Here is a 17,552-nt window from a genome sequence, read left to right as displayed (position 1 = left end):
CTGTACCACTGCCCAGCATGAATCCCGAAAGCTTACATGAGCGGTTCTTACGCAACCCACTGGTGCACTAGTAATTAGCACAATTGGCCCGCGGTGAGCATATGTGCACGTTTTCACCATAACTTGCTTCTTTCTTAAATCATGCTGTCTGACCTAAATTCATGTTGTAGGAGATAAAGGCGAAAGCAGGCCCATACGCGATATTTGAATGAGGAGCTTCAAATCCCCGTTACCGCCTATGAGCAGTCGCGAACCAACTACATTGCCGAGGGTTAAGGCACCCATTTGAAGAAAGTGAAAGTTCTAATGCGTGCATTCGAAAGTAAAACTGCTTTAAACGGCTATTTTAGTCTAACTTGACACTATTGTAAAAGAGCAAAGCGTTACTCTCGCTGTCGCTTTCATTCTGAAGTTGAAAGTGCTCAGATACAGTTTTATACGGCTCTTAGGGCCCCATATCTATGACAATAGCTCGGAGCCGAAATATTCACCAAGCCGAAGCAGTTACCTGCCTAAAAGTGCAATTTCAAGTATACTTCCCTTACAAAAATTTTTATAGAAAGTCAATAGACAGTCCATATTCATTTGTCTATGAACTCTATAGACTGTCTGTAGACATTTCTTTAGACTGGTCTATAGACAGTCTATAGATTTATGGCCGCACACTTTTTATAGACTGGTCTATAAAAATCTAAGTTTATAGACTGCCTATAGATATTTCTTTAGACTAGTCTATAGACAGTCTATAGACTTATGGCCGCACACTTTTTATAGACTAGTCTATAAAAAGTCTGAGTCTATAGACTGTCTATACACTGTCTATAGACAGTCTATAGACTTGTAATTATAACTTTTTATAGACTAGTCTATAAGAAGTCTGAGTCTATAAGCTGTCTATAGACTGTCTATAGCCTTATGGCCATACACTTTTTATAGACTAGTCTATAAAAAGTCTGAGTTTATAGGCTGTCTATAGAGTGTCTATAGACTTATGGCCATACACTTTTTATAGACTAGTCTATAAGAAGTCTGAGTGTATAGACTGTCTATATAGTGTCTGTGGATTAATTAAAATTCATGTTTGTAGACAGTTGTCTGCAGAATGTCTATGGACAAGTGTATACCTACATGGTTACCGTACCTTACCATGCCACTTGCCTAGCACGTGGTAAGGGTGTATTTCCCACGAACTTATCCTTTTGTAAAGGGAAAATCAGACATCCACCCATTCGTAGCGATTGCTACAAAGGAAACCCATACGGGTTCCTCGAAAGAAAAGCCTCAGAGTTACGCTGAGGCTTTTCTTTCTGAACCCATAGGTTCTGCTGAACTCTGAGGCTTTTCTTTCGAGGAACCCGTATGGGTTTCCTTTGTAGCAATCGCTACGAATGGGTGGATGTCTGATTTTCCCTTTATTAATTACTTCTCTCCACCTTGCGGGTTTCCGCAGAACTACTACGTTGAACTTATCCTTTATATTTGTTATGACTAGACTTCAAGAATGTCACGTGACGGCACTTCATTTTTTTCCTTCTTCGTATCTAAAGTATGTGTGGACTAAGCCAACTGAGCCCGTTCGTTGGAGTTGTAAACACGAATTGTGGGACAATGACGCACACAGCTTTATTAATTACTGAAAGAAGTCGATCCCATATGCTGCGCGAGAAAAAAGAAAAACAAGTCTATGAAGAGTGTATATCCATTAGTCCATAGCTATCTGCTATCTACAAGTTTACATTTTTGTTTACATATGGTAGCAATAAAATTTTGAATGTGTTATGCATGTGCACCTGTTGCTTTTAATCTGCCCTTATGCATTAATGTTGGTAGAATAATAGTGCTCCTGAACCAGCTGTGCTCTCATATATGTTGCATAAACAGAAAGAATTGGAGTGCTGAATCATGCAGTGCAAGAAAGAAAACAAGTGCATCGGCAATTAATTAACTGTTTTATTGCATCATATATATTAGAACATTTTCTTAAAATACATGTCTTATGTAATACTATGAAATAAATGTCTTATGAAATATTACTTCTCCTTGGCAAGCATGGTCGCCAGGCTGGCCTTGACCTTGGTGTCGCTGGTTCCAAATGTGCTGCAGGTGTATGCTGCAAATGAGTAGATACAACAATATGAGGCAAAAATAACAAGTGTGTATTCTTTGCATGTTCATTAAGCAGATTAATATATTTGCTCAAACCATCCAACTCAATACTTAAGGCAGTTGAACTATGACTAATGTCTGCTTGTCAATACAAATCAGTACCATTATACAATGTTTTATTTTTTGACATGGTGAACAATTAAACAGTCACACCTGCTGCTCATGCCAGCAACACTATGTTCCCCTTTATGACAAGTTCATATATGATGCATTAACGTACTTATCCAAATGATCTCTATATTTATTGCTGAAACGTTACCCAGTTGGACTGTCTGTACATTTTTGGGCTGGTAGTTAAATATGCCCGTGCAGAATGATATGCACAGAAGAGTGACTGACTTAATGACAGTATCATGCCAAAGATTGTAACTTATTTTCTTTAATACACATTTAAATATCTTTCTCATACTCTTAAATGAACACATTATTTGCCATAACTTCAGTAGAAGGCAGATGGATTGATTGTGTATACATAGTCACTTCTTAGTTCCTTAGAGATCACGAGATCTCTTGGTCATGCTGACATGGTTGCAAGTTAGGTGTATCACATGAGCACCAGAAATACCATGTGAGCACTTTCTGTGTCATGGCATGACACATATGCTCCTCCTGGGAAACAAAACAAACTATAGTTGAATGAATGCTATCACAGTAAATTATTTAAGGTGCACTCAAATGTAAGCAATGAACACGGCGCCGTCACTATCAGGCCGTTTTTCTCAGAAGCTGAGGTGCCTCAAACACATTGAGGAGACAATCTCGCAAGCAGCAGGCTGCATGCCTGCAGCCTCGCTGCCACCCCCGGTTCGACCCTCCTTCGCTGACCGATCTCCCTCTGACTCAAGCCCCGTGTCTTACGACCCTGGCGGTGTACAGTAGCTGTGTCATTCAGAGAGAGTAAAGTTGCATTTCAAAGAGAAAGGTTGTGTGTCTGTTGGCTGCCCCAAGTTTGCGAGGCGCCCTTTTTGCGTGGGAGCCGCTTGGGCGAGTGTACGCGTGTGCCTTACATTGCATCGCTTGTTTCTGGTCCACAGTGGCACATTTGCGGGCCGCTGTCGATCAGAGCTAGTTTTCTAACCAAGTGCGCGGTTAGCTAGTCGAGTCCACGGTAGGGAACTTTTTACTTTTTGTTTACACAAACATACACATCTTTTCTAGGGTTTTGAGTTTCCCGACTTTAAGTTAACGCAAGAAAATTTCCGTAATAAATGTCATGTCAGTACGCTTGACTTTCATTTCTTTTTTGTCCTGAAAATGGCACCAATTTGTCAATTTCTTTGTGAGGTGAAATACTTAAAAAATATGTTTAAGACAGATTCTCTAGAGACCTTGTATGGCAATTAACTGAATTAAATTACTTGTTTAATAAAGCTGACAATGGCTTGGGCAAGTTTGTAATTCATGGCAAGATGAGCACAGCATGGAAGACAAGGACACAGACACATGACAATGACCGAAGAGATACACGGTGCTAATTAAGTCAGCTCTAAATCCAGGAGATTGGTGCTTGCAGGGGTTATATGATGCGGCAGAAGTGATGGTAAACCAAAACTACACAATTTGAAAATTATGGTCTTTTTCTGCGGTGATGTGTGTCGTTCGATTACCATCCACCAGACGTGCATAGACTTATAAGACAGCTACAAGCAGCCTCATGGCCAGGCGTCCAGCTTTACAGGGGTGGATAGCACGGGAAAGGTTTGCACAGACCACTACGCTTGTTGTACAACAACAACAAAAAAAAAACACCACAGGAAAAGGAAAAAAAGCACCACACAACTCTCAAACAATGTTTGCTATATATCACCCCGCCAATTTCCACTAGGTGGATGTCCTTCCCAACTGTATGTTCCTTCGTATTAACTGAGCGCTGGGCCAGGAGTAGGCCTGTACCTAATTTATCTGTATGCACCTGGCGACAGCTTCGTCTGCCTCCCACAGCATTCGCGGATGCTAGACTATTTCACTACTGCTGTAGCAAGACGACAACCCCCTACAAACAACTGAGCGCTTGGCCGAAGTCTGCTTGTATCCCTATTATAAACTGGTGGGTGCACAACAGTGGGGATTGAATCATGCATCTTCCACAACCGCGCCAGGCATCCTAAATGACACCCAGCTCGGATGCAGACTTGGCTATAGAATGCTGCCCTAGCAAAGTCTTGCTGCCACAGAATGGGGCACAGCTTTCAAGAGCAGATATCTTGTCTAAAGAACACCGGTTAGCCAGATTTCGCTTTATCATGTGCTTCCGATGGACTGGGTAAACGATTGAAGCAGTCGATATCTCGGCATGGTTTATGTCAAGGCCAAACCGACAGGGCTAATAAAGTACCAGTGATTCATGCACAAGGGTTCTCATATTAGCCTTAAAAAGATAGCTAAGGTATTTGATGTGGACTCTCTAATAACAAATCAAATAGTGTTCTATTCAATTCTGTCTTCGAATGATATACACACTATTCGTAAATGCAAATATTTTTTGAATAGCTTTCGAATATCTATAAACGTCAACTGTGCCTAAATAAACAGAAAATTGAAGCAAGAGCATGGTAAATTTTCGGCCCCACGCCACAGTGTAGACATGAGAAATGACAACTTGTGTAGTGGAGAAGGCTAAGCCACATAGGTAGCCATACTTCAACGGATGTACAGAGATCATTCGTCATCTCTGAAGTGCCCCACGCATGTGACTAAACTACTGGTTTGCTGCTAATGGTCCATTTGTGCTTTTTAAAAAAACATGGCTTCATAACCTATACCTAATTATAGAAACTTGCTAACTTTAAGAATACTGGAATGTGAACATCGTTTTGTATTACTTGTGATAACAGCTATTATTTGAAACCTATTTGACAAGCATTCTATATTCGATTTCATTCTATTCGCTTCTGGCACTATTCAATTCATATTTGATTCGGTCTCAAAAATAATTATTTGCACACCTCTACTGATTGTATTTTTTTCCTAAGCATTATGAGCCAGCTAGCCCAGCAACAAGTTTTATTCAGCTGTAGAGAAATGTGAATCGGTCAAACTGGCACTTAGTCTGAAATTCTGCAGCAACTGCAGCAACATAAAAGGCACACTTGCATCACATTGGTTATTGCATTCAGTCCGGTGGTTGTAACCCCCCCTTTTTTTAAAGGTATGTGTCATAAGTAACCATATGGACCACAAAGCATGTGAAACCATCAAAGTTTTCCACATAAATAAAAATCGTGAATTCTGCATCTCATGTTCACTTTATCAGCCATCTCGACGCAAAATCTGTCTTGGAAGGTTTGGTCTAAGCTAGTCGTATGACGGTGCGCTTGCAGTCACGCTCTTCGTATTTATCATTTGCAGTTTGCAATAAACTGCGTGTTGGACTCTGTAGTCCTCTGTGCCGCCATCCCTTTCACGCTTCAGTCATAATGATAGCACTTAAAACAAAGCATTCTGAACATTTCTTTCTCGTAGAAGATCCTGAAGATGAATTCACAAAGCTTTCCATTCATAAATACTCTTTGCCATGGGCTGGCCGCATTCACTAATATGTTCAGCAGAAGGAATGACTTGATTTTGCTCTTACAGACAGTCATAGCATATGTACTTTTTTGTGAATAAGGGCCCTGGTTTTCTTATAATGCTCCTCCTGTTGCTCTCTTCTACTCTCACTACCACCAGAATGTTTGCAGGTACCCTCGACCCGTCTCACACTAAAAACTTTTCCCATTACATATTTCCAAGGTCTGTGCGAAGTTGCAGCATGTCTGTCAAACTTCCATGAACAAGTATGGAATGCATATAAGCACCACTGCACCTCTCATCCTGGAAAATGAGCTGGGCCGAACCAGAAAGTTGAGTTTAATGTTTTTGCTGTTTTAATTAAATCAGATGTTCCTAGCCAGGTAGATCCCTGCGAAATATTTACCTCTGAGATAAAATCAGCCAGCAGGACATGAAATATATATGTGGTAAAGTTGGCATTATTTGAACTTACCAATAATTGTGTCCACCTTTGTTCTGTCAAGAGCTGGCTTTCGAATCGCATCAGGGCGGTTGTTGCACGGACGTCCATAGAGAGAGGACCCCTTCAGCTCCTCCTCACTGAAGACGCATCGCAACAGTGCCCTGGCAAACCTCGGTGCGGTTGGGCACATCGCTTTCCACTTCTGCAGCATGATTCTTGGAACTATAACGCCATTTCCTATGTCCACCTAAATTTAGAAAGAAAGTGCAGTTGCTGAGAGCAGTTGGCATTTTTTGTAGCACTGGCACTTCACAGCTACAATTTCAAGAACTTGGAGGGCAGCTCATATTGACAACTTGAGGATTAGAGCTTAAACATGCAACATAATGATTACAGGTATGTGCTCTTTTCTGAGGCAAAAGTAGAAATGGGCTTTGTACTGGCCAGGAATGTATTTATGCAGCAAGTGACGGCATGACCAAGAAGACAGCAGCAAGGGGAAAACCATGAACATGGGAGATCTGGCAAGGATAGGTCTACCTACAGCAAGCAGCACTCCTACTCCTCTATCAAAATGGGGAGACACTAAACTTCTATGTGCACCTCACACTTCATTACACCATAATTCTTACACAATAATTAAGTAAATATTGACATTACCAACAAGCAGAAATGTCATAATCAGATTATACCCAGACAGATTCTAAATGAAGGATTAAGTGGTCCTCAAAAGTTCAGTAACAGCAGCAGAGACAACCCAGTATAGCCAGCCATAATTGACGAATTGTTGCTCCCATCGAGAGAGCCATGCTGCTGGTGTCGTCGTATTATCACTTTGTGCACACATTTCTTGCCGCAAGTAGCTACATCAGAAAGCGGATATATGCATTACAATTACTCTCATGAAATATTATGGATGTCTTATGAACCATCCTTTAAAGGCCTTCATGGGAGGAAAGAGGTATGAATATGTATGTATGCATAGCAAACTCACTATACAGCTTAGTGTAAGCTTGGTTTGCATGCTGAGCTGACTTTAGTATTTTTCAGAAGTGCTGTGTGTGCAATAACAACTAAAAAAAATAAATGATGGGGTTTACCCTGCCAAAACACAATCTTATTATGAGGCACGCTGCAGCAGGGTGCTCCAAATAATTCAGACCACCTGGGTTTCTTCAACGTGCACCTAACTCAAAGTACATGGGTGTTTTCGCATTTCGGCCCTATCGAAATGCAGCCGCTGTGGCCAGGATTCGATCCTGCGACCTCGTGCTTAGCAGCCTAACACCATAGACACTATGCAGCTACGGCAGTTTGCAATAAAAGCTGTTTATACCTAAGGTTCTTCATTTTTAGCTAAAAACTGATAAGACCTACTTTTGTGCAAGCCAAACGAAATTTATGAAAATCGGTTTACACCCTGCTTCTCCCAGCAGTTCACCCTTTCGCAATAGATAATAATAAATGCGGATCTTACAATAACAATAAATGATGCACACTTTTTGCATTTGTATGTGAGTGATCAAGATTAAGACATTATTCACATTAATTATATAGATATGGTATACAGGGTATCGCAACCATCATGCATCAAGATTAAGAAATGTACAAATGACACATAGCTGGGCAGAACCAAGGTAATGTTTGCCTTCGTTTGGAGATAGGTTATTTCTTTATTCTGCCTAATTACATAATTAGTCTTCATTAATCAACTAATATAATAACAGTGTATAATAGCTGCGTCTTACCAGTACTCCCCTACTGGGCAGAAACCTGAAGGCTTACGAAAAGGGTTCTGCTTAAATTGAGGACGACGCAACGAGCTATGGAAAGAGGAATGATGGGTGTAACGTTCAGGGATAAGAAAAGAGGAGACTGGGTGGGGGAACAAACGCGAGTTAATGACATCTTAGTTGAAATCAAGAAAAAGAAATGGGCATAGGCAGGACATGTAATGACGAGGGAAGATAACCGATGGTCATTAAGGGTTACGGATTGGATTCCAAGGAAAGGGAAGCATAGCAGGGGGTGGCAGAAGGTTAGGTGGGCAGATGAGATTAAGAAGTTTGCAGGGACGACTAGGCCACAATTAGTACATGACCGTGGTAGTTGGAGAAGTATGGGAGAGGCTTTTGCTCTGCAGTGGGCGTAACCAGGCTGATGATGATGATGAATCAGCTCAAATATTATAATTCGATGAAAGCGGTCAATGAAAAAATTGTAGAGCAACATGAAAAACTCCCAATACAACTTTCTGTTGCTCAATATGTGCTACATAAAAGTGTTCTTCCAATCATGAAAGAAGCTCACGAATACATGCAGAATTGCCACACGACTGGCCATTTGAAACACTATTTATTCGCAGGTTTCTTTCACGCTCAGAGAAACACTTTTATGTAGCACGTACTGCGCAACAGAAAGCTGCATCAGGAGCTTTTCATGTTCCTTTACAACTTTTTCAGACACTTCTGATCTAATTATAATAGTTAAGAAATAAATTAATTAAGACTAGTTATCTAATCAGGTAGAATGCAAAAAATAATCAGAGTATCTGCAAGCGAGTGCAAACATTACCTTGCTTCTGCCCAGCTACATGGGATTTGCATATTTTTAAATCTTGGGTGTATCATAGTTGGGACACCCTGTATATGCCCCATTTCTGCTTAACACACAAGCAAGTACCATCTTAAGGGAATGAAAGCTTGTTGCTCTTTCAGTAGCCACATTTACATGACTACAACCATGGCACAAAACACCCCATATCCCGCACGTCACATACATGTAAATGGTGGTAATGCTCTACCAACTGAATTACCACAGCACTTACGTTGTTTCGTAATGTGAAAGGTAGCTGTGACATCAGCAGATGTTTACTGAATTACAGCCTGGACAAGGTAAAATTATTCCAATCTGTTTATACTACAAATCCACCATTAGTCATATCATAAGAAGCCAACAAGCACTGACACCAAGGTGAACATAGGGGAAATTACTTGTGCTTAATAAATGAAATAAAGAAACAATAAATTCATGGAAATTAAAGTGGATGAAAAAACAACTTGCTGCAGGTGGGAACCGAACCCACAACCTTCGCATTTCGTGTGCAATGCTCTACCAATTGAGCCACAGCGACGCCATTTCCCCATCCACTTTCTTGGGTATTTGTTTCCTTGTACAACCCTGGTAGTGTTAGTCAGCGCCACTGCTCACGAACCTTGGCAGCGGACGTGGAACATCCTTTCTGCTGCAGGCGTCACGAGAACGTGTTCTTTTTGGGTGAAGGCAACTGGTCAATAAAGCCACGCGTGCTACCTGAAGGCATCGATTTTGCCGGATTCGAGACCCTCGTTATGTAATAAACGAGAAGAAAAGGGGTTAATCGAGGGGCCCGATTTTTATTAGTCATGTCATAAGAAGCTGACAAACACTGACACCAAGGACAGCATAGGGGAAATTACTTGTGCTTAATAAATGAAATAATGAAATGATAAATGAATGGAAATGAAATCGGGCCCCTCATTTAACCCCCTTTCTCATTTATTACATAACGAGGGTCTCGAATCCGGCAAAATCGATGTCTTCAGATAGCATGTGTGGGTTCATTGACCAGTTGCCTTCACCCAAAAAGATCACGTTTTCATGACGCCTGCAGCAGAGAGAATGTTCCACGTCCGCCGCCAAGGTTTGTGAGTGGTGGCGCTGGCTAACACTACCAGGGTTCTACTAGGAAACATAAATACCCAAGAAAGCAGATGGGGAAATGGCGCCGCACTAGCTCAAGTGGTAGAGCATCACACACGAAATGCAAAGGTTGTGGGATCATTCCCTACCTGTGGCAAGTTTTTTCATCCACTTTCATCTCCATTCATTTATCGTTTGTTTATTTAATTTATTAAGCACAAGTAATTTCCCTTTGTTGTTCTCAGTGTCAGTGTTTGTTGGCTTCTTAACATTGACTAATAAAAATCTGGCTCCTTGGTTAACCCCATTTCTTCTCGTTTAAATCCACCATTAGGCCTCCGAGGTAGGACGAATGACTAGGGCCCAGCCCATATGGGCAGGTGCTGGACCCTTAAGTTTTACAGTATTTATGTGCATTACTCTCACAAAAGGGTGGCTGATTCACCTAGTTGGCATTCTATTGTTGTTGCAAAAGCACATATAGAGAACCAAGAAGGCAAGATGACGCAGAAAAACAAAAGGAATAACCTACAGGTCTAGCGTGGACACAGAAATACTCCCAATGCATATGATAACGTAGGCCAACAAGGGCTTGTAAGATGAGGAAAAGCATAAAGCCTCCTGTGAAGCACGTCATTGTGCACAACGTTTTGTACTGCTTTCCTGTTAGAAAAAAGTGCAAATTAACCGAGGGATCACTAAACACATCTGTATCGGCTGTTTTTGTTAATGTTGTTTCTTTTAAATGTACTAGTAATGCCTGAATGTCCCACGAAGGATCTGTACAGTGCTGCATGATTTGTGAGCAGCTCCCTTTGCTATTATATGTTTCATGACTGATTTCACTAGTTTAAATAAAATGTTTGTGTCCAGAATGAGAGCGCTTAATCATTTGTAAAAAGCTACAAGGAAAATCGTGAACATTTGTCTGCTGAACAACACCCCATTTATTTGTTTAAAAATAACATGATTTGTACCCCCCCCCCCAATTAAAATAAATATACAACCAAGAAATGAAAGACTCTTCATACACAGAAATGAATTCTCTAGTACATAAAATATGCTCATGTTACGTAAGGGTGTCTCACTTCTAGAAAGGAAAGTATGGCAAACAGACCTGGGCAGCAGCTTCAGGAGCTTCTGGAGGTGCAGGTGTTCGTTCAACTTTGTCGATTATTTTTTGTAATCTTTTAACCATTTTTGCAGCATCTGATATAAAAAAGATGTAAGGCACAATGAAGTTTTCTTTTTCTCTGTGCAAAAATAATTTACATACATTGCTGATAATTAAGAACATAAAGGCACCAGCAAACAAGCAACAATCTTACCAATGCAGCATAAAGTTGAGCTCTAATACACCTTGTGGTATTTCCTACCTGGTTTAGTGGTATTTTATGCTATCTAATTCCACAAAATATGATAATCTACCTTTTCTGAATGCAGATAGGTTGCTGTTCCATAATGAGTGCAAAACGAAAGTTATGATATTGTTACAGAGGGATAAAAGAGAAAGGAAGAAAATCGCGAGACGCTGGCTGCGTGTTGTTGCTAGTCAGCCATCTTGACCACATTGACTCTGCTTGCATATATATTGTAAATACCGTTTGTCTGTACTTCCAACATCCCTGTAACATACTGGTGGAGGTGCGGGGTACCACGGCTGGAAATGGAGCTCCGCAGTGGACGTCACATTACCGTCCTCACCATAAATGATGGTGAGCATGTGGGATCAACATCACTGCCGCCTCCAATGTCACCGTCACCAGCTACGTCACTGTCCCTTTCGGTTGTGGTTATGCAACCCAAGGATCCTGGAACTTTCTGCAGAACCGATGGCACCGACGCTGAAGAGTGGGTGGCTATGTATGAACGCGTGAGTGGAATCAACAGATGGGACCCTAAGCTTATGCTAGCTAACCTGTTGTTCTACCTATGAGGCAGGGAAAAGGTGTGGTACGAAAACCACGAAGAGGAACTAACCAGCTGGCACCAATGCAAAGACAAGTTAACAGAGTTGTTTGGCAAACCAGATGGCTGTAAAATTGCCCCAAAGCAGGAACTGGCCTCCCATGCCCAATCCGCCACGGAGTTCTATGTCTCGTACCTCCAGGACGTGCTGGCGCTTTGTCAAAAAGCCAATTGCAACATGACATAAGCTGAGAAGGTCAGGCATACGCTCAAGGGAATTGCTGAAAACACCTTTCATCTGCTCATGTGCAAAAGCTGCTCTACAGTTGATGCTATCATCAGAGTGCCGACAATTCGAGCAGGCCAAAAGTCGACGCGTACTGCAACCATTTGCCAGACTTCCCAATAGTGCCGCAACATCGACATGTGAAGATCAGCCAGCACAGCAGAATGCGTTGCCATCAGAGGACGTGATGTGAATCATTCAACATGAACTGGGTGTGATGGCACCTGCAGCTTTCTGTTTGCGTAGCGCTGATGCTACCCCTTTTTGAGTTCCCCTCCTACAAGCCCCCATTCACCAGGAACTTGAGAACATTCTGTCTGTGCTGTCCCCAACCCCAGAGCCAACGAACACCCTTCTACTATTTTCGCTACACCCCGATGCTTCTTTCTGCATTATTGCAACCCAACTATATCCATTAATGCAGTTTACTAAATGGGATGACTTTCAGTAATACTTAAGTACTTGCAGAAGAAGCAGACTGCCTATTCACGCTTGGCCGCAGCCGTCCACATAGGAATGTGTCATAGCCATCATGTGGTGTTAACTTCAATTAGTTCTGAGCACTCAACTAATCTCGAACCATGCAAAACTTAAGGTCAGACCACACAAATGCTTGCCAGCGCGCGCTCCCTGGCAACTCCTGCCTAGAAGCCTTGACATACATCACTTTATGTAACAGCAGTTCTAAATGCACAATTTAGATGTGGCTACTATCTGTTGGTCAAGGTGGTGGAGGACAAAGCCATACTGCACCATGTAGCACTGCCAGACTGGAGCACATGAGCACGAGTGTGCACTCTAGTGCTGTCGTGCTCCTAGCTAACACATTACAGTTGCACGTAGCTGTGTGTGCTATGTAATGTCTACAGCGCGGCTGCCATGGGGTGCAACAACAAGCCTACTCGCTGAGGAAAGCTGCATGTTCCGAGTGGTCTCCCTGGGCAGTGTGGCTTCAGGCGTGCGTCAGTGCGAAAATTGGAAGTAGTGGCATCTCCATGAACATCCAAAATCAAATTTGCACTGCGTGACATTCAGTAGGTAACATTCAGTAGTTAGAGCATTGTAGGCACGCCTCGCTCTGCCATAACCTCCCCAGTGCAAGGCATTGAACGATCAGCAAGAGTGCGAAAGGGCATCATAGGTGATATTCGAATGCCAATAACTCCATTTCTGGTGAACTTATTGAAGTAGTTTTGGGGGTAAAGTATTTCCGAAATAGTCTACGTTAACTTAGATGCATTTTTAGATGTTTAAAAAGTGTTTCAAGGTCTCTCTTAAAAAGTGTCCTGCACTTTCTGCAGCTACAGCTAAATACAACTATAACATCAATTTTACGAGATGATGCCTGATTGACTAATAGATAGCTTAAATATTTAGGCCGGATCGTTCACAGACCTTGCCCTTTTTTCCGAGAGAACACTTTTCTCTTCTTTCGAGATTTATTTATTGCTGGTATCATTATCAATAACTCTTGCAACACAGCCGTCCACACATCACAGTGCACTAATAAACAGTAAACAAACACCCGAATATTTTTTTGCACTCACTTCAAGCATAGAAACTGTGAAAACAACATGTTAATTTATAACTTCTTGCATGTTGTGTGGCAAACTGTTCCGAAACATTAAAAAAAAATTATCTTTATTATTCTTATTGGTAAAATTACCGTGCATATATTATTAGGGAGGACATAGATTCCGGATGAATGCGTAGAATTTTGTTTTCAATTCTCTTATGCTAGAAAAAATTTTCTGTGTATCATATACGAGGTTTCTCCGAAAATTTTTGTGCTGTGGGTCAGCAAAAAAGTGGAAAAGGGTGCAACAGCACCACTCTCTTCAGAAGTAAGCGCTGTTGCTGCTGAAATGCCTAACAGAAGTCTTCGAAGGAAGCTTCCTACAATGGAAGAACATGGGGAAGCAGTGCATTGTCTAATGGGGAAAATTTTCAGTGTCCACATTGTTGTACATGAATATAATTTTTTTTAAACATACCGTACATACTTATAGCACATACCTCGTATATGTGTCAACAGATCATGCAGCAAGGGGTTAAGTGTAACTAATTTCATTAACAAAACAGTGACCAAAAGAATTCACGTAACTGCTCTATGTGGATCATAAAGGGGCCATGACACCAAATTTCTGAGCTAGAATTATGCATTGCATGTAAAATCGTATGCGCCCCACCGCAAGCAGGCAAAATTTGGGCACATCCAGTGTGGCAGAAAATTTGTATATTAGTTTTTTGTATCCCAGTTGAACCACACAGCTGTCTGGCATCATTACCTGCCAACCTGCCAACAAAATGAATTGCATTCCCAGCTACAGATCACTCCAAGTAATGGAAGCTGATTTTGAAGGCTGTGTTCTTGTGCATTCTAAGTGCCGGATGCAATTGCAGTAATCATGAATACGTCATGGCCCCCATGCATTGTTTTGTTTGCGCATGTGCATCTCAGCCAAAGCTCAATATATTTTCTGCAAGAATTCTTTAATTTTTGTTGCTCTTTTCATGCAAGTGAAAGAAATGAACTGAACAGCAATGGCCTTGCTGTACCATTAGGTGCTAGATCGCATGGAGCAAGGCGCCCAGTGTGGTCTTGTACTGTTTTGAAGAGTCTACACCGCAGTGACTTCACACTTCCTGATATCACACAATTCACACCAAACTGGCACTCATAGTCGATGGGAGGAGCCTAGAGGGACAGATTTCAAATTGATATTTCGAGTTAAGAGTGTGCACCAAGAGTCAAGTTCTTTGTCGGCCCCTCCACTCTCAGTATGATAAACTGATAATAGCTGGATGACTACTTCAGGCATTTTCATATTCAAACAAGCGCTCATGCCCTAAATCCAAAAGAAGGAAATTCATTAAATTGTGGACTAAATATGTGTGACACTACAGAAACGTGCTGTAAATCTGTTTCCTATGACTTACAGAACGGTGTTGTGATTAGAGGAGAAGATAAGTCTAGTAAGGTAAGAAGATGAGTACACACCAAGCGTAAGTTCAAGTTGCACGTTTTTTGCTTCCAAGTCCATCACTTGTTTTGTGAGGTGGCTATCATCAGAAACCTTTTAAGAAAAGAACAAGAAAGCAGCTTATTTATTTTAAAAGGTACTCTCACCAAACTTCTGGTTTCACTACATTAATAGATAGCTGTTGACCTAGTAATCACATTAGCAGCTTCTATTCATTCATTGTAGAACGAATTGTGAAATGCAGCTAAGCCCACTTACAAGGAACTGGTTCTTGTAGTAATAGTTGTTTTCTATGAGAAAGACTTGTTATAATTGTACCTGCTCTTAAAGCAACTATGAGACAATCAGAAGGATTATCATTTCATGTGCAAAAATAAACACAACAGATTTCTTGCCATAAGGTTTACTGCTCTTTGTTCAACTAGTGCCTCCAGACTAATGGCACTTTAAGTATTCCAGGCTCCTGTTATGTTTGCTTCCTGTAGTGGTGCAAATGCACAGAGGCACAGTACACCTGATATTCACTGTAGCAACTCCATAATAAGACTTTAGTCCTGTTCATGCTTCTGCTTTGATGATTATGGAGCTTTTTCTGACAACTGCAAACTGATGGGAAAGGATGGTGCATGCATTTATTAGAATGTGAAGACATCTGCCAAGCGGTCAATTTAGGCACCACTGGCCTCCTTCAAGCTCTTGGGCTCAGCGAGAGCAGGAGAAAAGTAAACATGTCCGCAATAGAGATTATTAAGAGGTGATTGGAAGATTGGTTGAAGAAAAGTAGGGGAATGACAAAAAATGTAGTGGTACGAAAGCAGAGTTCGCCATAGGGGGTCAGAAAACTTGGTTGTGGGAGTTCATAGTTTCATAGGTTCAAACACAGCAAAAAACTCGAGAAAGAAGAAGCAGGCATCCGTGGCCTCCTCCAGCTCTGGTATGGAAGAACGCTTGCCTCCTGAAGTCATCGGTTCACAGCACTGAAATATCTCTATCTCGACTATTCATGAACCAATTTGAAATATTCTTGCGGTAAAATGATCCATAGAGCATGTAACAACTTCCGGCGCACAACCAAAATTTTTCTACGTGGCCCGGTGAGGGGCTCTTTAAAGAGTACTAGTAAAGTTCATACTTTGGTATTCTGAAAGTTGGCGATTTTCAAAAATTATATGAAAATCTATGGCCTAAATATTGGCCACCAAAAGCCACTAGAATTTAACTTCATTAAAATCCAACGAACACATCGAATTTGCTGCAGTGTTTGCTGAAAAAAAAAACATTTCTCTTTACTCATGTATTTAGATAGGATCGAGCTCCTCTGTTGATCTTTCTCATAGTGGTAAGCTGGTGACATGCAACTCAAAACTCACTGCCGTGTATCTAAAACGCTACTAGGGGCTTTGCGTTAGGTTACCGGCACTTACATGATAATTTTATGGTATCAAACTCGGCGTAGCAAAAATGATATGTTTTGGTTTTGTGAGGTTAAGTAATTCAGAAACTACGCAATATCCGCCACTTGGGATCAATCACACTGGTATCATCAAAAATGCAACAATAGCATTTTAGAGAAGAGTTCGTACATCCTGCACCGCTACAACTTACCATTACTGCGGGTAACAGCCGGCCGCCAATATCACCGACGTTGACTGGGATGCCGTTGCGGCGTTTCTCCATTGACTTCTCCGATCCTAATAATAATAAATATATCGCAGAGAAGCGCAGGAAGTGTTATTTAATATCATGCTACAACGTGGCGTAAAACAGAAACAGCAGGTACAGCACCGTGCGGCACTCACCGATTCCGATAATGAACGCCTCGTCCGGTTCGACGTCCGGCGCACACTGGACTCGATACACTCTTCCCGCCATACAGTCGACGAAGGCGGGATTTTCGATCAGGCGACGCCCGGCCTCGACATCCACAAGACTTCTGATCGGGTAGACGTCCCACGCGTCTATGCTTACCCACTTTACGAGAATATGCGTCATTTCGCAGTAACCTTACAAACACGCGACGGGTCAGCAAGCAGAGCGACGATACCGCGACCATGCAGCTTGGCGACGATCAGAAAGAACCGCCAAACGAAGTAGCTAAACTGCACTCTATGACTGAAGTTTCGAATATCGCGTTCAGTAGTCTATGGTTCGTAACGAGAACCAGTAGCACAATTAACACCTCGCGTAAAATCATGATGTAATATTTTATGTTGTAAATTATGAATCGTAACGTCTCTTATTTATATATACGCAACTGTTGACAACTCAGTTGGCAGACGCGAAACCGAAACCGATGTGGCTCGCGCAGTGCAAGGCCCAGTGCAGTACGGTGCTTGCGCGTCCCTTTGTTATCACACGGATCTACGTCCATATCAGTATGCATACTCTGCCTTTTTTGCCGTTAAAAAGAATGTGTAGTAATAAGTTTGCTCAGGCAATGTCCAGTGACACTTTAAGTTTTAATAAAAATTATGCTTTGCGGTCTGAACTACTACTGTGGCCAATAAAATCAACCTTAGTTCTTGCGAGAACAAATTGTCTTGAAAGCACTAGCTATAAAACTTGTTGCATG

The 17,552-nt window shown here is 41.6% G+C and overlaps 2 protein-coding genes across 5 annotated transcripts in view; one reads left to right on the top strand and one right to left on the bottom strand.

Annotated features, from left to right (window-relative positions):
• Positions 1-17,552, top strand: part of LOC139050429 (prestin-like) — a 312,086-nt gene that overhangs the window by 134,704 nt on the left and 159,830 nt on the right. The window lies entirely within an intron of this gene.
• LOC139050839 (uncharacterized) lies at positions 2,015-17,038 on the bottom strand. Its single transcript, XM_070527629.1, has 6 exons — positions 16,780-17,038; positions 16,586-16,671; positions 14,998-15,073; positions 10,920-11,011; positions 6,152-6,368; positions 2,015-2,110 (listed from the first exon to the last, which is right to left on the bottom strand). Exons 1-6 carry the CDS (start codon positions 16,970-16,972, stop codon positions 2,031-2,033), a joined length of 744 nt encoding a protein of 247 aa, XP_070383730.1. The 5' UTR covers positions 16,973-17,038; the 3' UTR covers positions 2,015-2,030.

Source organism: Dermacentor albipictus, chromosome 10, assembly GCF_038994185.2.
Source record: "Dermacentor albipictus isolate Rhodes 1998 colony chromosome 10, USDA_Dalb.pri_finalv2, whole genome shotgun sequence".
NCBI classification, from domain to species: Eukaryota; Metazoa; Arthropoda; class Arachnida; order Ixodida; family Ixodidae; genus Dermacentor; species Dermacentor albipictus.
The sequence above is the reverse complement of the archived record's forward strand: the minus strand, read 5'-3'. Positions and strand labels throughout refer to the sequence as shown.

Bases quoted from the DNA above. Each gene is read 5' to 3' on its own strand.
- LOC139050839 (XM_070527629.1), bottom strand. From the start codon at position 16,972: ATGACGCATATTCTCGTAAAGTGGGTAAGCATAGACGCGTGGGACGTC. The intron at 16,672-16,779 runs GTGAGTGCCGCA...TATTATTATTAG, and splicing joins GGCGTTCATTATCGGAATCG to GATCGGAGAAGTCAATGGAG. The intron at 2,111-6,151 runs GTAAGTTCAAAT...ACTCATTTGCAG, and splicing joins AAAGGTGGACACAATTATTG to CATACACCTGCAGCACATTT.